The sequence below is a fragment of the Brassica oleracea genome, chromosome C4 (genome assembly GCF_000695525.1).
Source record: "Brassica oleracea var. oleracea cultivar TO1000 chromosome C4, BOL, whole genome shotgun sequence".
Lineage (NCBI taxonomy): Eukaryota > Viridiplantae > Streptophyta > Magnoliopsida > Brassicales > Brassicaceae > Brassica > Brassica oleracea.
The window spans coordinates 25,562,036-25,581,113 of NC_027751.1; the positions used below are offsets into that span (position 1 = coordinate 25,562,036).

Consider the following 19,078-nt stretch of genomic DNA (forward strand, 5'->3'; position numbering starts at 1 on the left):
CTTATCTCACTTTCGATGGTTCTTGAAAAGGAAAAACAACCCGATTTTTTTTGGGGGATGAATCGTGATTATCCCTGCCCATTGATAAAGGCGGTTTAAATCATCTCGTGTCGTTTATGTGATTAAATAAATGTTGCATTTCAATTTAACGGGTCCCTGTTCAGAAAAGACGCATTTGTTTACGGAGGGTTAAAGGCACTAACAGTTTAATAGTTGAGGGTTTAAAAATATAAAGTTTTAGTTGGAGATTTTCTATCCGATTAAAAAATAGTTGGAGGTTTAAATCACTAAAATATCCATTGATTGTACGCATCTAGTGTCGTTTAAGTGATTATATGAAACACTGCATTTCAATTTAACGGGTTTCCATTTAGAAAAGACGATTTTATTGAGGGAGGGTTAACGACATTAACGGTTTAATAGTTGAAAACTTAAAAACATAAAATTTTAGTTGGAGATTTTCCATCCGATTTAAAAACAGTTGGGAGTTTAAATCACTAAAAATCCTTTATTCTTCTCCAAAACATAATCCTCATTTATAATTCATACTCTACTTCTACCATTCTGCATATATTAATATGTGAGAATATAAAATATTATTTGTTTAAAAAAAAATAGAGTTGTAGTGTTCTGTATTTGCCAAATAGGAAAGACAAGGTTCAAGAAAACAAAAAGCTCAGTGGTTGCTAATTGCCATATTATCTTTAAAGTGGGCCAGACACTCTTGTACCGCATCCTCTGGATCATTCTTGATCACCATATTATTTCTTCAACTTATCACCATGACATGTTTAAAGTGTTAGCAACCATACTTAGAAAGTTCATGAGTTAAAATCATACAAACTTTTTTCCAAACTAGAATGTTTTTATTAGGTGGGGATTACTTACAAAGTGTGTTTTCAAAAAAATAATTGAATTGTATTTTTAAAAAGGCCAGCCTGGAGTTAAAATTCACAATAGTATAGTAGAGCCAACTCTAAACCAAAAATGTTGAAACATTACCTAAAATCTCTGACCACCAAAAGAAGACCGACCATGAAGCCCCATGGTGCATAGAGAAAAAAAAAGTATGTGTAAAATAGTTTTGGACTTTCTCTTGGAAAATATAAATTAAGTATTCATAACCGTCCAGTCCATCCTCGACGTGACACATCGCAAAACATATCTAAAGCCTCCATTCACCTAATGCCATTTGTCCCTTCAGTCAGTATATATAATTTAGAGAAATGGTTTTTCTATTGTTCTGGTTGATATTCATGATTGCATTGTAGCCGCCACCCCCTCCTTTGCGCCATCGTCCCATTTTCTTAAAGTGAAAATCACTCATTAACCAATGTTTTTTTCTTTGAGAGAAAACTTACTAGCCAATGTTCAGCTTCTTTTCTATTACTGCAGATTTCATCAAGTGTCTGGACATTCAAATAAAGTTTACATGAGGTGTTTCAATTGGAAACAAATAGTGACAAGGCCGAGCTTATACCAGAAGACTTGCTCTTTCTAATCAATGTATGAAAGTAATATGGACATCATTAAACAAGATGTAAGCTTAACTGGATTGGACTTTGTTGTCTGATCATTTACTACGCACTTGGATGTTTGGTTAACTTGCTAGTTATCTCATGGCTAAACTAGTATTTAGTGAGGGCAGCGAGAATGACCGTTAGAGAGTCTATTATGTATGGATATTTTCTCAAGTCCATATAGTTTGCACTCCAAGCAACGAAGTGCTCAAATTGTTGATGAGACTGCCTCCAACTTGGGAGGAACACCTAACTTACTTAGTATGGAAGATGATATTTTTTTTACCTAAGACTGAGTTTGAAGATATTTATATTTAGATGATGAAATTTAACCAGCTTTGAAGGAAATGCTTGATAGGTAAGTATCACTTGTTATTTTAAACTATTCATTGTTTGGTCAACACTCCTCCAAATATAACTTCTAACATATATATCTAGCTAGAGACCTTCATCAAGTTGCGCAGCAGCCACTTAGTAAAATTAAATAAAATAAAGGTGAACTGCATGTTATAAATATGAAGAAACGTCTTTAGCATCACAAGTCTCCCATAACATGATCATCAGCTTCATCTAACGCGAATGGGCTGTACAAATACTACATACGTCGTATTTACACATATGATCAAGATCTTTGCACCTTTTCAGGTAAGGGTGGGGTTACTCAGGCTGCTTTTGGTTTTGGATGGCAAGCCTATGCAAGAGTTTGGTGGAGTTGATCAGGAAGGTTATCATGCCTAGTCCCATCCCGCTGCACTGGTGGATTACAGCAGCATAAGCAACTCATGAGTCACGGCGAAATGCAAAGGAAAGAAAGAAAAGTAACAAACAAACTAAAAGGATTATCTCTTGTTCAAAGTCACTGGGCTTACAGGTAAAGAGGGAGGAGGTGAGTGGTTTGATAATGTCTCTTCCGTTATAATTGATGAAACTTCATCTATATCTATACTTGATGAAGCTTCAGATCCTCCATAGTATGACGATGTACTAGCTGACCGACATGAGCTGGTTCTTGATATTCTCTCCTCTTCTTCTTCTCCTTCCTCCACCTCGCTAGATAAGAGGGCTTGGACTTCATTTATTATAGGTTCCCTACATTGGTTGCACACATGTCTAAGTTATAAAACATCAACTGCTGTCTCTATGTATATATATATATATATATATATATATCTGTATGGAAAAAGAGTGACACTGGCTTGAACCTTGTATGGATGAGATGTCCTTTGCAGACAAACCGAATGTGACAAGTCACGGATGCTTGTTGGCAGACAAAGATGGCTTTCCTCGATCTCAAATTCACCATTTTCCTGCAAATTGATAAACCACCAATGTCAAAACTCAAGAGATGTGTAAAAAGAAAGAGGCTGGAGCCTAAGACAACAATACGTTGAATAGTGTTTGTCTGCAGCTGCTCCCATTACAAACTTCTTGACTCTGTTCTGAGAAATCATCTGCACTATTCCCTTCTCTATCGAGTCCATTTCAACGCACAGCTTCTCTGCGTGGACCTGCAAAACCGATCCCCTTTAGGAATGGCAGAAACTTCATATCTCATATTCGTATTTGCATGCATACATACACATACATACCCTTTTCTGCAGGCAAATTCTAAGGTACTCATCAAGAATCTTGTCTGTGTTGGCCTTTTCTTTTTCTCTGTATGCTCTCACTAACTCTTCATCTACCGTTGCAGCATGAAATTTGGTACCCACTGGAAGAGAAAAAAGAGCAGTTAAAAGTCAAAATCTTTAAGCTCTTTTTAATATCACAGATTGTTTATGTTTTTAGTGAAAAAATATGCAGTTTTGGCGGAAAATCTCGATTTTGATATTTTGAGACAAAAATTCGATTTTGCGGTTTTGGCGGAAAACTTCAGAAAATTAATTTTGTGGTTTATATTTAAATTTTGTATAAATGATGTGAAGCAAAATAAATTGGCTAAAACTTAGCCTTGTAAAAAACAAGGGCTAATTATATGTTTTACCCCTTTTTAGCTCTGTTTCAAAAGTCATATAGTTTATAATTAAAGATTTTGATACATGACTAAAGTAACCTTGACATCCCTAATCACAGCCATTGAATCTCTGGAACTTAGGAGTTGTTGAGCAAGGGGGAGAGAAAGAACTTACAAACAGGAATCATTTGAGCAGGTTGGTGAATAAGAACGATACAGATCTTGCTTCCTTCAGAGTTATCTATAGCCCATGTGAGATTTGACCTGTTCTTGGCAGTTTCGTTCCCTACAGCAACATATATTCTCTCCTCTGCTGCTTCCTCCTCCTCCTCCATGTTGTTCTCTCTTGCTCCCTGAAACTCCATACTTCTGGGGAAAAGTGTTGTAAAATTTTGAGACTGGTTCGTTTAAGACAAGAGACTTATTTTTTTACCTTCTTCCCAAATGTTCAGATATATTTGGGAATCAAGAAAGAAAAGATCCGATGGAAGCATGTGTCTACCCTTTCTTGTGTTGCTCTGTTCTTTCGGATATTCCATCTGGAGTTTGTATATCTATTATTATTTCTTGTGACTTATCAAACTCAAGGAGATTAGTCAATGTCGTTTATAAATATAAAATATAAACATATTTGAGTTGAACTTTGAAAAATTGCACCATATGATAATAATATTATATAGAAATCAATCAGATTTTTCATCAATGAATATGCCAGAGGTCATATTTTATCTGGTGGTATATTTTATGTTTAAGTAAAATTCATAGTATTAATGAAAAAATAATGATTTACAAAATAATATCATAAATAGATAAAGATTATTACAAAAGACTTGGACTCATACCAGCCAACACCGGCTAGTGTTAGGACAAGGAGTTAATGCTAATGTTTCAGGAGCTTGATGCTTGAAGCCATTCTTGGATTGCAGATCGAAGAGCAAGATTTGGAACCAAGCTGGTGTGAGGAAGGCTCTTGTTAGTCATTGGAGAAGTCTCATGTTCTCTCTCAAACCAACTACTTATGGCTTCCCCTTCATATGTAAAACCATCTGCTGCTACATGTGGATCCTCCATCACATCCTACAAACAAATTTCTGGTTATGACTTATCTTATGATTATAACAGTTTGATTATGCCATTTTCATTGATCTTTGCATTAATGGCTCTTACTTGTGTAATGGGGCATATGAAGTACTGAGGTGGTCCATGGTTCTTGCGGTTACTACTCAGTTTTGATACTTCTTTAAGCTCTATCTTCAACTCTTCTTGTTCTTGTTTAAGTCTTCTCACTGCTTCCATTGATAAGGTGTATTTGTATTGAAGCTTTCTTATCATCTTCTCAAGTTCTTCTTTTGTTGTTCTCAGTGCATTCTCTGTTTCTTTCTTACATTTCAGCTCACTGATATACACATTTTCTGACTGTTTAGCCTACATTTTGTTAAGAGATATAGTTAGAAAAAGTTTGATGCTTCCAGTCCAAGCAAAAAAAACATGTTGGAGGAACTTATATATGTACCCTTTTGATTGCATCAGATACTTGAATCCTATCATCATCTTTGACCATACTTGAGCTTGGAAAACTTTCAGTTCCTTTAGTTATCTTAGATTGGCTCAAAGAATTTGAAGATGCACATTCTAAATACAAGTCATCTCTTCTCCTACCTTCCCTGTATTGATATCATTCAAAAATAACTTGTGAGACAAGTTATTCACAAGAAAAACTCAATGAGACAAAGACCATTCCTGCTCCAATTTGGCCAAACCTTGAACATATTAAGTATCCCTTGCATGTAAACCATATATGACAAGTAGCAGGGGCTTCTCTGCGAATGAAAATAGCTTTCTTGGACTGCAAGTCTCTCATTCTCCTGCAAACAGTATTTACTTGATCAATACATCCAAACTTAAGATAGTAAAAAGTTGAGTACATGCTAGTTAAACCATTTACATTGAATAGTGTCTATCAGCTGCTGCTCCCATGACAAGTTTCTTAACTCCGCGGTTAGAAATCAATTGGAGGATACCTTCCTCTACTGAATCCATTTCGATGTATATCGTCTCTGCACTGACCTAATTCACAAGTTAACTTGAACTTTAGGAATCAAACATCTCTTGTACAATCAAAAACATATGGATAATTAGTAATAGTACCTGCATTTGCCTGCATATATTAAGGTACTTGTCTACAATCTTATGTGCTCTCTCCTTCTCTTTTCTACAAAGCCGCAGTTTCTGGACATAGACGATGCAAAACTCTCTGCCTCCACTGTTCTGTATCGCCCAAACGAGGCTAGACTTGTTTTCCAGGTCTCTCCCTGTCACCGCTACATAGATCTTATCATCCATCACCATATCTCTCTTGCTAGTCTCCACTGATTCACTGCCACAGAATCTTAAAGAGCCAACCGTTTTCACCGTTTCCTGGAGCGCAATCTTTAATGTTATCTCACTCCAGTCCAAATAAAGAAACAGAGTATTTTGCAGAAACAAGATTTGATCTATCAGTAGTAACTGATTTATAGCCTTATCACATAAAGATATATATATAGGAAACTTAAAATAATGGATAAGGTTCTGATTTTCAATGAGCCGACCAAAGAATTTGAAGTGATGGTTCGTGTCTTCGTCAAGATAAATGTCTGAACGTTAAGGAAAGTGAGATCGTAATTTCTGGTATACGTGAAAAATAAAACTTAGACATTCTTCAGGTTTGATGTCGTCAAAACTCAGAAGCTAACGTATGGTTTGCTTACTTCACCGCCAATTTTCACATGTTTTGACTGTTATACCCCTGATAGTCAACCGGTTTTAACGACCTGGTCTCATTAGCCGCGTAGTGATTAAGCTTTGCGCTTTAAATGTTTTAATTCAAGATCATTAAGCAAACAAGCTCCGTCCACAGTTCTTAAATACTCAAAGGAAATAATTGTTCGATTGCATGTGAAAAGGATAGTTTCAATTGTTCAAACAAATACATCATAAGTGAGATCACCAATTCATAGTTGAATGGGTTACACCACCAATGTGCAGAACAGGTTTTTCATATTAGGATAGAATCAATAGAAAGTTTTAAACGCCAATAATACACTTCTGACGTATCCATACGGGTTGGGATACATAAAATTATTTTTTGACTCGTTACCTGTTTTGATTCGAACAAAAAAATCTGAATATCCGTAACTCAATGAAGCAAAACAAATACTAATATATAATATACAAAAAGCAATCAAATCAAAATTACTAAAATTTTAAGAATGAATATTTGATCTAATTCGTTATATGCATATATACATACATTAAATAATTATATTATTATATCTTTTTGTCATATATATTATTATATCTTATGTTAAGTTTTATAATAATTTATTTATTAAATTGATTATTTTAGTTTTAGGGCTTTTAAAATTAAATTTTATTTTATTTTTGTAACAAATATTATTATTTTATATTAGTTTTAGTTTTTTATTTTTTATTTAGTTTTTAAAAAAAAATATTTTATTTAAATGAATCAAACCGGATATCTAGTTTTAAATAAAAAATCGGATATCCAAACACCAAATATATATCTTGCTAGTTTTGGAGCGGATCAGATCGAATAAAGATGTGCTATAGAGTTTTAGTAGCATTAACCTTCACGAGTGATGTAATTGCTAAAGAGAAAAACATCAAGATGTGCAGTCATTACCTTATATTTTATATATTTCTTTTGGTTACCCAATAAGAAGGTTTAAGGATAAATGATAAAGTTTAAAGTTATACAGTTGGATCATTCAGTGGTTAACTGGTAATTATTTCGAATTCTATGAATTTTAGGACTAGCTATCAGTTTCATAAGTATGTTTTTATCATAAATAATTTCTAATATGTACAATCAATTTTCCATTGTTCTTTTTGAGAAATTGTTGGAATTCTATGAAAGAGTCTCGAATTTTACCATACCTCAATTGTGATAATTTCGTGCCAAGCAAAAATATAATACAAAACGGTACACACATATTTTCTTCTTCTTTTTTAATGTTAACCAAGGAAAAGACTAAGGATAAAGTTTAACGTTATACAGTTGGAACATACTCCCTCTGTTGTTCTTGAAACTAGTATTTTCTAGATTTATTTTTTGTTCCAAAATGATAAATTTTCTAAAATTTTAAGGTATTTTTAGTAGTTAATGCTGAAAAGTTGTATATTTTTAAAAAACATTAATTGAAAATATTTGAATTGATTGAATACTATTGGTTAATATTTATTGAAAAATGTATAGTAAAATAAATAATAAATTCAATTGTAAAAAATTAATTATTTTTTTAATATGCGTGAATATTCTAGAAAATTCTTCTTTTGGGAACAGAGGGAGTAGTCGGTAAAAGTATAATGACCATCTTCGTCCAATCCAATTCTTAATTCTTTTTTTTGTCTTGTTTGTGGTTTTAAAATATCATAAATCCTTTAAATTAATTCCACACATATATGCATATATTATATTATATTGTATTGTTAATTGAATATGAATCCATCTATCTTAATTTATTCATGCACTATAACTAACAATGTTTTGCGGTACATGTAGAGTATAATATACAACGCAATAGACATTTAATATACGTGTTTTAGCAAGAGACATATACATCGCACAAACCTAACTCAATCATTCACAGACTTTTCAAAATCTTTGAAGCTTGTTATGTACAAAAGAGAATATAGTATAAAACTATATTACCAATACAATATTGAAAATAAGCAAATATTATTTATTAGTTTGTAGATGGGTTGAGTTAGTTGTTAAGTGCATATTTCAAACAATACATAACTAGATGGCGTTAACTTATTGGTGTGTATGCTTGGCAAACAGCCAAGGATGTTTATATACAAAATTATATAATTTGATAGTTGATTACTGCAAATCATATGAAACCATCCACTAGTGATGTTTTAGTTTCAACAGAATAATATTCACGCATTTCATCATTTTCAGGAAATTTACTCAAACACGTCGGTTGGATCAATTGCATGCTGGTGACTAATTTTTTTTTTGTAATGAGATTACAATTGCTTAACGAAAGTGTTAGTCAAATATGACGATTATCTTCACCCTATTTTATTCTTTTTTTTGATACAGATTCAAAATGATATGCTAAGAAGCTAAATTATTTTAAAGTAAATCCACTTAACATTTTATTAAAGTTATAAATCTTCAATAGATATAACGTTATAATGCAACTTTTAGACTTATTTAAAAGATGTCTAAAAGACAAATTTAAAAGGTATTGTAGTTGGGGGGAATCCAATGGAATAAATGATTGGTATGTCCATTTTCACAGCTTTGTTTTCTAATATGTTGGGTACGTACTGTAAACAGATAACGTCGTCGTTTATGAATCGCAACACATTCCCTAATCTTCAGAATCCCTTTTTGGTTAATACAAAATATAAACATTCACATTTGAAACTGTCGGCATATATTAATTTCAAACTTTTAATTGATTACAAATGATACAAGGGTTCTTTCGTTTGATGGGATGGTCATTACATTGCATAATGGACACTATAACTACTATTGTGTATAAGTACGAAATAAAACTATACATAAAATATTTGTATACATTTTAGAATAAATATATAATAACTTAAACTATGTGAGTAGGTGATTATCAACCTCAGCTTCCTAACCCATAATTTTCATCTCCTGCATGAGAACTATGATCTAGATAAACTAGGTTTGCTGACATAGGAGAACTGGTCATTTGAACTAGCTATCAACTTCAGCTAATTAATTTATTTCACAGCAGTGACAACAAATTTCATATTATGTCACAGAATATGATTTGTATATATATATATATATATATATATATATATATATATATATATTAGCAAAATGTGTATAATGCAAGTCATTTTAGACTTTTCCTTCATTTAATATCTCCCTCGACTATTTTTTCCTATTTTTATCAACTATTTTGACTTTGTAATTTCCATCTTAATGAAAATTACCACTGTACCCCTCCCGACACATTCGTCATGTACACGGTATTGGTTGCAACTCCTAGAGGACCATTACCATACCTGCTTCAGCTTCACCAAACCTTCTCTCTGTATAAGTATACATATACGCATATAAACACATTCATTACAGTCTCGTGAAGGCACTAAACACACAAAACACATAAAATGTCAAAAATATATCAATATTGGTGAGATTTTCAATGGCTACTAGCTGCACATTGAAGTGAACAAAAGCAATACTACTAGCAGTTTCTACACTTTCTGAAAACCTAGTTTTATGTCCTTTTTCTACTATATATAACCTTTTTCTAATATATATATATATATATATATATATATATATATATATATATTACTACTCGTGTAACTTTATGCCTAATCCTCCAATTTTTATAATAATAGTTATATATTTTTTCTATGAATTTTTTATGAGTGGTTCCATTTTTTTTCTGGTGAGAGAAAGCAGCTGGGTCTTCTGCTAATTTTGAGAACACTGTGTTCAACATCTCCCCTCGTGTTTCGAGCTTTAGTTACTTAGAATTTTTTTTTTCTATTTGTGGAAAACAGCTACAAAGTTGTAAAATGAATTTTTACTAACCTTCTTGCAAGTATCGGATCAGATTCTAAAAGTTATAATCTTCAATCTTTGTGCCTTCTTTTCTTGCTTTCTTTAAGAAGAAAGTTCACTTGCATCCAAAGGAAAGGTATATAGTTCTTTTCAAGATCACTCAAAACAGTAATAATGACATTGCATTTGTGCGACTGATGATAGAAAATCATGAAAAGTTGAAAACACAGTTTTAACAGATCACTGCATGATCATGAATCAATATAAAACAAGTATTATTATTTATTATTATTATTCAGAAAGGATTTTATTCTTTGCTTGTATTAACAGTTTCTTTACTTTTTGTATTTTAGTGTGAACTGTTTTATGGAGAAGAACTGTGGGAGAAGAGAAAGTATAAATCAAATAGGATGTATGTGGGTGTTCATCAGCATCTTTGGATCTAACCAGAAGCGTTTCTTGATGGATATGAAACATGGTAGCAAAAGACTTGCAGGTTCTTTTATTTTCTCATAGAAACTAGTCTTAAAGATTCTTACCCACTAATAATCTAGGGTTTATTTAACTAACTGATCCAGGTAATGATGAGAAGGTGCAGCTTACCTGTTCTTCTGAGAGCTCTCAGGATGTTTCTATTGTTGGTGATGAACATGTAGAGACTAAGGTTTGTGAAGAAAAGTTCAGTGAGATGATCAAGCGGTTGATAGCTCAGAAAGAAGGAGAGATCCAAACCTGCAAGGACTTGTTAGAGGCTTTTCAAGTTTTGAGTTCTGAAGAAGAATCGCTCCTCAAGAAGGTATCACATGAAGATGCTCAAAGCATGGGAGGAGATTCCAAGAGAGTTGTAATAGAAGAAGAAAGACCTGAAGCAGTCTCAAAACAAGAGGCTGTGGTGGTGGTACCAAAGAGGAAATATACATTCTTCAGAAGGAAATGGAGATCAGAAGAGAGGAGAAACAGAACATCTCAAATTGTTGTTTTGAAACCTGCTCCAAATAGTTTGGATGTTGATTCTAGAGACAACAAGTCCAAAACAGGAAGAACCTTTTCTCGGTTTCTTATCGGTTTAATCAAAAGAAGACTACACTCTGCCGTCGGTAAGAAGTCATGTGATGTTCTTGTTGATAGGAGCCAAAACCGATGCGTGGAAGAAGAGATACAGAGTAATGAAGAAGAGGTTACTGTCCAGACAAGTGAAGATTCAAAGAAGACTATGTCCGGCTTGTATGTTGCAGCGAGGAAACACTTGTCTGAAATGCTTGCAAATGGAGATATAGATGTGAGTTTACCAGATAAGGAAGTGCCAATAATCCTGGGAAAGATTCTATCTCTCCCTGAGTTTTCATCACCAGTAGATAGCCCTAGGTTGATCCCTGGGCATGATTTGGTTAGCCCTCTAAGCCAAACAACCGAGAAGTCAAAGATTCTGCAATGCGGTTCATGTACAGATGGTCTGACTGGTGAAGATTCAGACAAAGATGATGAAACACTATTTACCATCAATGTCTCTGTTCCCAAAGGTGATTTTCTTGTTTCTTCTTCTCGTTTTAATATGTTTCTTTGTTCTGATTTCTGAACAATGTTCTAAAAATTAGCTTAGACGGCATCTATAAGCAGCAAATCGGTCATTACTCGATCATTTTTCTAAATATCCGATTTATGCAGTTTTAAATCGGTTAAAATCTATCTAAATTAGTCTAGATTTGTTAAATTAAACAATAATATTAGTATAAATCCACAAATTTGTCTAATTTCTTTCTTTTCGTATATATAACTTTTATAATTTATCAAAAAAATTATAACTAAATTCAAAAACTAAAATATATAATATAAATATACAATACATATAAAATAAATCAATAATTGTTAATGTCTAGATCCACTTAAACTTGAACATTTGTTCTGAAAAAGTGAGATTCAATGCTTGCAGACCAAGCAAAGGAAACTGAGAAGACAGAGACAGAACCGTTATCGGAAACTACCAGCTCTTCCATTTCACGACATGTCGAAGATGTTGATGAAGATGTGTATGAATGCCGTGAAGAAGACGGAGATAAACAATCATCAAATAAGGTTAGACAGCTCCTGTATGTGATAAATGAACACATTCTCCATTTTCTTGAATGAGGTTTTATATTTTTTAATCTCCAGGAAATGTTCAACCAAATGCACTCTTCTCCTCCAGAGTCCCCACCAAGTTCTTCAGTTAGGATGACTGAATGCAAAGAACCGGCCACTGATGTTCAAGGAAAGTTAAGCCCCGTCTCTGTGCTCGAACCTCTGCTTACAGATGATGAGAGTAGCCCAACAACAACAAGCACAAGGTTCAATTCAGGTGAAGTGAGGATACAACCACTCTGTATAAGATTCGATGAAGCTGATGATTCTCCAAAACCAGACGAATCCAACAATCTCAAAACAAGCGTGGATGACAAGAACTTGATACTTGCATACATTGAAGCCGTTGTGAAATCCTCAGGCTTGAACTGGGAAGAGCTTTTAACGAGGCCCTTTTACTCAGAACAGCTTCTTCTTGAGCCAGAGTTGGCAGATGGCATAGCTTTCTCTCCTACACAGCTCTGCGACGATAAGAGTCTCCTTCAAGACTGTATCAATGAAGTTCTTATAGACTTCTGTGGCAATGAACTGAATCCAGGTCCTTGGGTTTCGTTCCTGAAACCTGAACTCCAGCTAATCTCAGACATGGAGATCGCAGCTAAAGTGGCACAAGAAGGGGTTTACTGGCATCTCCTACGTTTGCCTTCACCTCACACTTTGGACCAGATGGTGAAGAAAGACATGGATAGAACAGGAAGCTGGATGGATCTCAGGTTTGATGTTGGTTGGATTGTTTCCGGCGCAAGTGAAATGATCCTTGATGATCTAGTAGAAGAGATCATCAGAGACATGGTTCAAGCTGAACCAATGCAGGAGCAGGACAGCAACAACAACCTATGATGAGTCTCTTTTGTTTAGTTAGACTTTCGTGTACAGTTTCACTTTCAATATTCTGTTTTTGCTTTCTAGTGGCTTATGTAGTTTACTCAGCCAAGAGAGTTTTGTATGAGTATGAACTATAGAGTGTGGTAATAACATGAGGCTTGAACTTTAAATAAGATAAAGATTATGTTTGTTAGCAATCATGTTCGAACAATGAACCAAATAAACAAGCCCATGATTCTAAACTATAGTACTAACAACGCGTACTTCTGTTTTGCCTTTTCTTTCCGAACGCTTGGCTTTTGCTTTCTGATTCGTCATCATCATCCTCAGTGTCATCACCGGCGTTCTTACTGGCACTAGCAGACTGTGCGTCAGTTCTTGCATGTTTTCTTCTCCCTGCATCAAACTTGGCTTGTAGTTTTTGATCAAGAGGGTCGTCTGAAGGTCTACGCTTCATTTGCCGTGCCACTTTAGCACCAAGTCCAAGCCTAAGCAGAGGGGTTAAATGATACTTATATTCAGCTTTACATATGCAAATTAACATGTACAAAAAAAAGGAAACATTCCTTTACCCGTGGGTTCGAACTTCTTGTTCAGGCTCATCCTCTGCAGGCGTTGCCATATTGGCAACCCACTTCTCAGCCTGGAAAATGAGCAAACACAAAGCAATGAGATGAAACACAAACCAAAGGATATCAATGCAAGTAAGGAACTTAAGGATGGCTACTCCAAAAACGCAAACATGGTTATCAAGAAAGATCCAAAGTATGATGCTTCAAGGAGGAGAATCTTACAAGTTTTAGTGCCGTATGGCTCGTATCTGTCTTAAGAGTCTGTGGAGTTCTCTTCTTCCTTCCCGTTTCCGTTGTCATTGCAACTAGAGTATCACAACCACCACCAAACTTACTGCAGTCCAATAAGTGATATGCTTACATTACTCGCACAGCAACAAGAAAGAAGTTCAAAGTGCAGCTAGTTCTACCTCTTTCACTAAACCCTTCAATGCTCCCTGAATCTATCCCTCATGAGAGAATAGTAACAAAGGGAAGATCTTTCTAAGTTAAATCCACTAAGACTCTCCAAAAAAAAAAAAAAAAAAAAAAAAAAAACTCTCCCCACACAAACTATATTTAAAAACTTTCAATCAGAAAAGAATCTATAAACTCTCACAGGCATATCGTCAAACACCTTCCGTGCATACGCTAAATAACAGAACTTTAGACAGAGACAGAGACAGCGACAGCGACTAAAAATTCATGCACGATCAAGACTCGCGGTAATAAGATATTCTGAGCCTCCGTCAAAGGAACTTCCTTTTCCCGCTGATACCGACGGCGACGGACGGCGCAGCTCCTGGTTATCTATGATAGTAGCTGATTCGAGCCGTCGCACAAGGTTACTAATAAGTAATAACCAACCAATAAAAACCGAATTTAGAATAACGTTATTTCCCGATTTGATTTTGTTTCGGTTCGAATTGGTTAAACTGTACCAGACATTATCAATTCCCATTTAAGTTTCGTTCGATTTTTTCTTCCGATTTGATTTTTCTGAAGAAGACTTCCTCCGATTCGTAACGTCTCCTTACTCCAATCTTATCATCATCAAGAAACATAACAGAGATCGAGCGTATCACCACCACTATCATCAATGATCATCCCTTCCCAAAACATCATTATTTTTTGCTAGCCCTCAAGTCCATGAGCATCCTTCTCTGTAAAGTCGCGAGATTTGGATATTCAAGAAGAAGTTCGGTGTCAACGAGACTGATAGATACCTACTGACGTGGACAAAGAAATCGAGCGAAGGAAACACTCTAACTGGTTCAGAAGCTTTGCCGTTTCTGGTGATGTTTACAGCTACAGAGCTTTTCTACCATGAGATGGTGAAGAGAGGATTTAGACCAAACTCTGTTACTTATGGGATTAGAATCGATGGGTTTGATAGATACTCATTACGTTGATCCATGGAGCAGGTGTAGCGAGGAACAAGATCAAAGCACACCAACTGTTCGTTGAAATTCCCGATAGAGGGTTTGTGCCTGATTGATGAGTGCTCTTATGAGATGCGGAGGAAGATGGAAGAGAAAGGGATCGAGGCCTATAGTGTGACTTTCCACTCTATGTTTATCGGAATGATGAAATGCAAGAGTTTGGGTTTGATAGGGTGTGTGAGCTTTACTACAAAACGAAGGGAAGGTGTTTGGTTCCCAAAACACCAACTGTGGTTATGCTGATGAAGCTGTTCTGTCAGAAGGGTGAAGTTAATTTAGGACTAGACCTGTGGCCACGTGCTGGAACTTCTTACCACTGCACTGTATGCTGGAAGAAGAGCCAATGATGCGTTTGAGTGCTCAGAGGCAGACAGTGGAGAGAGGAAGGTGTGTGAACGAAACAGTCTTAACCTCCTTATCAAGCAAAGGCGACTTGGAGAAACTAGAGAAACTTAAAAGGAAGACACAGAAACTGCGTAGCTTTTTGCCGCCTCATGGAACAGAGCTTAGTTAGAAGGTAACTTCAATAGTTCAATGTAATTGATTCTTGTATACAAAATATTCAACAATGTAAATTGCTCCTATCAAGAACCAAACTATTGACTTGTGTAAATGTAGAATCTGCATGCATATATACAAACCTCAAGGCAAATAGTTTCCCTAGCAACTCGTATGAAGTGTTTCTATACAATATGTATATATCGAACCTAACCTAACCCATTACATACTTCAAACCCCTCTTAAGGAAGACAAAATGCATCACTTACAACAGTGGGAAATCAAGATCTAATGCCGACCATTTGGTGAGTGCTTGAACTCATGGAGCTTTATCTTTGCAAGGATCCGGTTACGTATGATAGTCTCAGACTTAACAGCTTCTTGGATGTTACTATGCACAAGATCACAAAGCTCGTCTAATGCCAACATAGGAAATGGCTCTTCTATAAGAACACCCACCTGCACAGTTTTGATTTGGTTAGCTAAAAAGATTTCAAGCAAAAGAGGATGAAATAGAGAAACCTACTTCTTCTATGCAGAAGAGAGAAGCAGCACTGATGAAAGTAGCAGGAACAACAATCCAGTGGCATTCATCCCAGAGAATGATTGGGAGAGTCAGATGCCAAAAGACTAAAAACCTCGAGGTCAACCGTGTGTAAGACAAAGGAATCGGAATGCCCATTAGCTGTTCACAAACTCCAATACCTTCGTGTAAATGCAACATCTTTGATTCCTGCAGTGACCCAAATAAACATTGTTTTTGGTGCCAAAATGGTTTCAAGAATCATAGTAAAATTGGTTTCAAGAAAGCTACCAACAAATCTCTCTTTGTATCGTCTAGTTTCAGCAGCTGAAGGCTCTGAGAAATGAACTCTATTACGCAACGCGGACGATGCTTTGACTCAAGAATAAGAGACAAGTCATCAGCTTCAATCAAGTTCCGGAGATCTCTTGCAATATCTGAACCATAAATCACATGACACTGCAGCAGAAACTTTTATTACACAAGCACACAAACCAAAGCCAATATTAAGACCATGGTTTTAAAAATCAGCCTAGGCTATAAATCGGCCGATTTTCTTAAAATCTGATTTATAGGATTCAATTCGGTTTGAGTTTAAAATGTTATTAATTGGTTAAAATCAATCTAGATTAATCTGAATCTATTAAATTAAGTAATAATGTTAGTAAAAATTCATAAATTTGTTCAATATATTTGTTGATCTAATTTTCATAATTCTTCAAAACAATTTTATAATTAAACCTACCAACTATCAATATATAGATGTAATATATATATACACATAATTAACCAATATAATAATTCGTTAAAGCCCGAATAATCTGCCTATTCGCTAATCTTCTAAAAAACGTATATTTATGGCCTAGCAACTTTTGAATATTGATTAAGACACAACTGATAATCACCTTAAGAGCCACAGGGAAAGCTGCAATGTAACGAAGAAGCAAGTCTTTAAGGACCAACTCATCACCAGACCCAACAACAGAACAAATCACTTGCCTAGCTAAATCATCAGTTCCAGCAATGATCCTAACCCAAGCTTTCCTCCCTTCCTCATACCTAGAATACGAAGCTTCCGTGCGGAATACGAGAAGCAGAGCTAACGCAGGAGCCGTGAGCTGATACGGCAGAGAGGAGGATCTGAGAATGGGGAAGATACCAGGGAGCCACTCCAAAGCCACGGCGGAGTTGTAGCTTGCGATGAGGACGGCCACCGATGTGAAGAAGAAGACGGGAGGGATGAGAGAGAGTATAACGCGCGAAGAGAAGGAGGAGACTAAGTGACGCACGTGGCGGAGAGAGCTTCTGTGTTCGACCCATTTCTCGTGTGTGTAGAGAGTGCGTTTCTGCTGCATCCCACGCTCTTTGATCTCGTCTGCCCAGTCCGGGACCGCTCTGAGGAGCGAGACGAGATTCTCGGTTGGGGTTTTGGTGCCTGGCTCAGGGCCTGATGAGACGCGTGGAGGCTTGAGATGGAAGGTTTTGCGGGGACCGGTGGAGAATATAGGGAACCGTGATTCGCAAGAAAGGGATAGATTCATGGCCTGATGCATTAGGGGTTTAGGGTTTGGTGGAGATTGAGGGGATGATTACAGAGGAACAGTGATGAAAAGGAGACGTGAGGTGCGTGAGGAGAGAGAGAGGGTGAACAAGTGATGGATTAAAAAGGTGGTTGAAACGGTTGATCAAGGATTGTTTACGCTCCGTGCTAAAACGACTCCGTTTTGATATTCTATTGGGCCTTAGTGTCATATAACCTAGGTCTGTTTTGGTCCATGAAAGTTTCTACGAGACGGCGTCGTTGAGAGAGAATAAATAGCTGACTACAATTAATCCAAGAGTATATGAAGACTGAATAGTTCTTGATACTACAGGGTCTGTTTAATTTTTCTAGATTTGGTTATGTACGAAAAATCAGCCATTTCGTACCCTACATATCACAATATGTTCAATTCATATCCGACCTATACCACCATACCAAAACATACCTGATATTTTCGAAAATTTCAAATAATATACCTGTTGTTTATTTTTTTGGCGAAATCATACACCAGTCGACACATCAGTTGCCACGTCATCTAATTTTGCTAATGAGAATGTCACGTGTACAATTTTTTTTATATAAAAAAAATAAAAAATAGTCATTTTATAAGAAAACAATTTTTTAGAAATTGTAAAACTTTATAAATTTCTATTATTTAATTAAATTAACAAAAAAATAATTAAATAATAAAATATTAATCTTATACAAGCGATATATTTGTAAATTTTCTGATCCAGTCACAATATCATCTTTATAAGAGTTATATATGTGTTGTAATGATTCAAATGCAATGCTATTGGTTGTTCATAAATATATATCTTTTTATGATTTTCGTAGAAATTTTATATTTTACTTCGGATTATCCGAACTGCTCCGGTATAACTCATTCGAATGATATATGGCTACTTTACGGTTTCTAGGATGTGATAGAAAACCGATTTAAACTTGATGTGTTATATCTGATTCTGATCCATACTTACAAAATACCAGTATGGGTCATAGGATGTGTTACAAAATATAACCAAAATTCAAAAACCCGATCTAAACCTAACGGGTACCCGAACGCTACATTTAAAGAATTTATGATGTAAATTGATTATATAAGATATACAAATATGTCTCTCATTTAAGGTTAAAATTTATTATTTAATTAATTTTTGTTAATTTTACTAAATATACAAATTTATAAATTTTACATTTTCTAAAAATTTATTTTTATAAAACGACTATTTTAGTTTTTTTTTTTGAAACAAAATTGTACACATGGCAGCCTCGTCAGTAAAATTAGATGACTTAGCATCCACATCAGCAAAATTAGATGGCATGTCAGCTGATGTGGCGATCGGTGTATGATTTCGCCAAAAAGATAAACAACATGTTATTTGAAATTTTCGAAAGTGTATGTATGTTTTTGCACAGTGGTATAAATCGGGTATGAATTTAACATATTGTGATATGTTGGGTATGAAATGACCGTTTTCTCGTTATATACCTAGGCAAGTGAAACATTTTCATATGAACTCTAAATTTATATTA

The 19,078-nt window shown here is 35.1% G+C and overlaps 5 protein-coding genes and 2 long non-coding RNA genes across 11 annotated transcripts; 2 read left to right on the top strand and 5 right to left on the bottom strand.

Moving 5' to 3' along the window:
* Nucleotides 1-579: 579 nt before the first annotated feature.
* Nucleotides 580-1,064, bottom strand: LOC106341606. The gene is made up of 2 exons (XR_001269691.1): nt 1,003-1,064; nt 580-773 (listed from the first exon to the last, which is right to left on the bottom strand). It is a non-coding gene; the product is annotated as an uncharacterized LOC106341606 (long non-coding RNA).
* A 188-nt stretch (nt 1,065-1,252) lies between these two features.
* LOC106340433 lies at nt 1,253-2,395 on the top strand. The gene is made up of 3 exons (XR_001269390.1): nt 1,253-1,312; nt 1,396-1,540; nt 2,166-2,395. It is a non-coding gene; the product is annotated as an uncharacterized LOC106340433 (long non-coding RNA).
* LOC106340432 (U-box domain-containing protein 33-like) lies at nt 2,006-4,018 on the bottom strand. Of its 2 annotated transcripts, XM_013779309.1 has the most exons (7): nt 3,908-4,018; nt 3,650-3,843; nt 3,110-3,231; nt 2,907-3,028; nt 2,723-2,827; nt 2,390-2,609; nt 2,006-2,273 (listed from the first exon to the last, which is right to left on the bottom strand). In XM_013779309.1, the coding sequence occupies exons 2-7, from the start codon at nt 3,837-3,839 to the stop codon at nt 2,178-2,180; spliced, it is 855 nt and encodes a 284-aa protein (XP_013634763.1). In that variant the 5' UTR covers nt 3,840-3,843; nt 3,908-4,018; the 3' UTR covers nt 2,006-2,177. The 2 variants fall into 2 exon arrangements, with proteins under 2 accessions (XP_013634763.1, XP_013634762.1); XM_013779308.1 differs by having other exon boundaries at nt 3,650-4,018.
* Nucleotides 4,019-4,362: 344 nt separating this feature from the next.
* On the bottom strand, nt 4,363-7,156 carry LOC106338501 (U-box domain-containing protein 36-like). The gene is made up of 7 exons (XM_013777463.1): nt 7,105-7,156; nt 5,623-5,969; nt 5,420-5,541; nt 5,235-5,339; nt 4,988-5,138; nt 4,642-4,899; nt 4,363-4,551 (listed from the first exon to the last, which is right to left on the bottom strand). The coding sequence occupies exons 1-7, from the start codon at nt 7,154-7,156 to the stop codon at nt 4,363-4,365; spliced, it is 1,224 nt and encodes a 407-aa protein (XP_013632917.1).
* Nucleotides 7,157-9,813: 2,657 nt separating this feature from the next.
* Nucleotides 9,814-13,053, top strand: LOC106342321. Of its 2 annotated transcripts, none has more exons than XM_013781211.1 (5): nt 9,814-10,178; nt 10,396-10,520; nt 10,621-11,562; nt 11,973-12,115; nt 12,194-13,053. In XM_013781211.1, the coding sequence occupies exons 2-5, from the start codon at nt 10,409-10,411 to the stop codon at nt 12,998-13,000; spliced, it is 2,004 nt and encodes a 667-aa protein (XP_013636665.1). In that variant the 5' UTR covers nt 9,814-10,178; nt 10,396-10,408; the 3' UTR covers nt 13,001-13,053. The 2 variants fall into 2 exon arrangements, with proteins under 2 accessions (XP_013636665.1, XP_013636664.1); XM_013781210.1 differs by having other exon boundaries at nt 9,815-10,178; nt 10,396-10,538.
* A 93-nt stretch (nt 13,054-13,146) lies between these two features.
* LOC106342323 lies at nt 13,147-14,383 on the bottom strand. 2 transcript variants are annotated; one of them, XM_013781215.1, is made up of 4 exons: nt 14,156-14,383; nt 13,780-13,891; nt 13,558-13,628; nt 13,147-13,473 (listed from the first exon to the last, which is right to left on the bottom strand). In XM_013781215.1, the coding sequence occupies exons 1-4, from the start codon at nt 14,182-14,184 to the stop codon at nt 13,236-13,238; spliced, it is 450 nt and encodes a 149-aa protein (XP_013636669.1). In that variant the 5' UTR covers nt 14,185-14,383; the 3' UTR covers nt 13,147-13,235. The 2 variants fall into 2 exon arrangements, with proteins under 2 accessions (XP_013636669.1, XP_013636670.1); XM_013781216.1 differs by having other exon boundaries at nt 13,968-14,206.
* A 1,156-nt stretch (nt 14,384-15,539) lies between these two features.
* Nucleotides 15,540-17,661, bottom strand: LOC106342322 (UPF0187 protein At3g61320, chloroplastic-like). 2 transcript variants are annotated; one of them, XM_013781214.1, is made up of 4 exons: nt 16,905-17,661; nt 16,291-16,458; nt 16,003-16,209; nt 15,540-15,935 (listed from the first exon to the last, which is right to left on the bottom strand). In XM_013781214.1, exons 1-4 carry the CDS (start codon nt 17,550-17,552, stop codon nt 15,765-15,767), a joined length of 1,194 nt encoding a protein of 397 aa, XP_013636668.1. In that variant the 5' UTR covers nt 17,553-17,661; the 3' UTR covers nt 15,540-15,764. The 2 variants fall into 2 exon arrangements, with proteins under 2 accessions (XP_013636668.1, XP_013636667.1); XM_013781213.1 differs by having other exon boundaries at nt 16,291-16,470.
* Between the last annotated feature and the right edge of the window lie 1,417 nt (nt 17,662-19,078).

Bases quoted from the DNA above. Each gene is read 5' to 3' on its own strand.
- LOC106338501 (XM_013777463.1), bottom strand. From the start codon at position 7,156: ATGACTGCACATCTTGATGTTTTTCTCTTTAGCAATTACATCACTCGT. The intron at 5,970-7,104 runs GTTAATGCTACT...TACTACTGATAG, and splicing joins CAATTACATCACTCGTGAAG to ATCAAATCTTGTTTCTGCAA. The intron at 4,900-4,987 runs GTACATATATAA...AACAAAATGTAG, and splicing joins TATCTGATGCAATCAAAAGG to GCTAAACAGTCAGAAAATGT.
- LOC106340432 (XM_013779309.1), bottom strand. From the start codon at position 3,839: ATGGAGTTTCAGGGAGCAAGAGAGAACAACATGGAGGAGGAGGAGGAA. The intron at 3,232-3,649 runs GTAAGTTCTTTC...TTTCTCTTCCAG, and splicing joins TGCTCAAATGATTCCTGTTT to TGGGTACCAAATTTCATGCT. The intron at 2,274-2,389 runs GTAAGCCCAGTG...GTAATCCACCAG, and splicing joins CACCTCCTCCCTCTTTACCT to TGCAGCGGGATGGGACTAGG.
- LOC106342322 (XM_013781213.1), bottom strand. From the start codon at position 17,552: ATGCATCAGGCCATGAATCTATCCCTTTCTTGCGAATCACGGTTCCCT. The intron at 16,471-16,904 runs GTGATTATCAGT...GTGTAATAAAAG, and splicing joins CTTTCCCTGTGGCTCTTAAG to TTTCTGCTGCAGTGTCATGT. The intron at 15,936-16,002 runs GTAGGTTTCTCT...AAAACTGTGCAG, and splicing joins CTCTCTTCTGCATAGAAGAA to GTGGGTGTTCTTATAGAAGA.
- LOC106342323 (XM_013781215.1), bottom strand. From the start codon at position 14,184: ATGCACGGAAGGTGTTTGACGATATGCCT. The intron at 13,629-13,779 runs GTAAGATTCTCC...CTCATTTTCCAG, and splicing joins GCCATACGGCACTAAAACTT to GCTGAGAAGTGGGTTGCCAA. The intron at 13,474-13,557 runs GTAAAGGAATGT...CCCTCTGCTTAG, and splicing joins CAAGAAGTTCGAACCCACGG to GCTTGGACTTGGTGCTAAAG.
- LOC106342321 (XM_013781210.1), top strand. From the start codon at position 10,409: ATGGAGAAGAACTGTGGGAGAAGAGAAAGTATAAATCAAATAGGATGT. The intron at 10,539-10,620 runs GTTCTTTTATTT...TAACTGATCCAG, and splicing joins TGGTAGCAAAAGACTTGCAG to GTAATGATGAGAAGGTGCAG. The intron at 12,116-12,193 runs GTTAGACAGCTC...TTTAATCTCCAG, and splicing joins ATAAACAATCATCAAATAAG to GAAATGTTCAACCAAATGCA.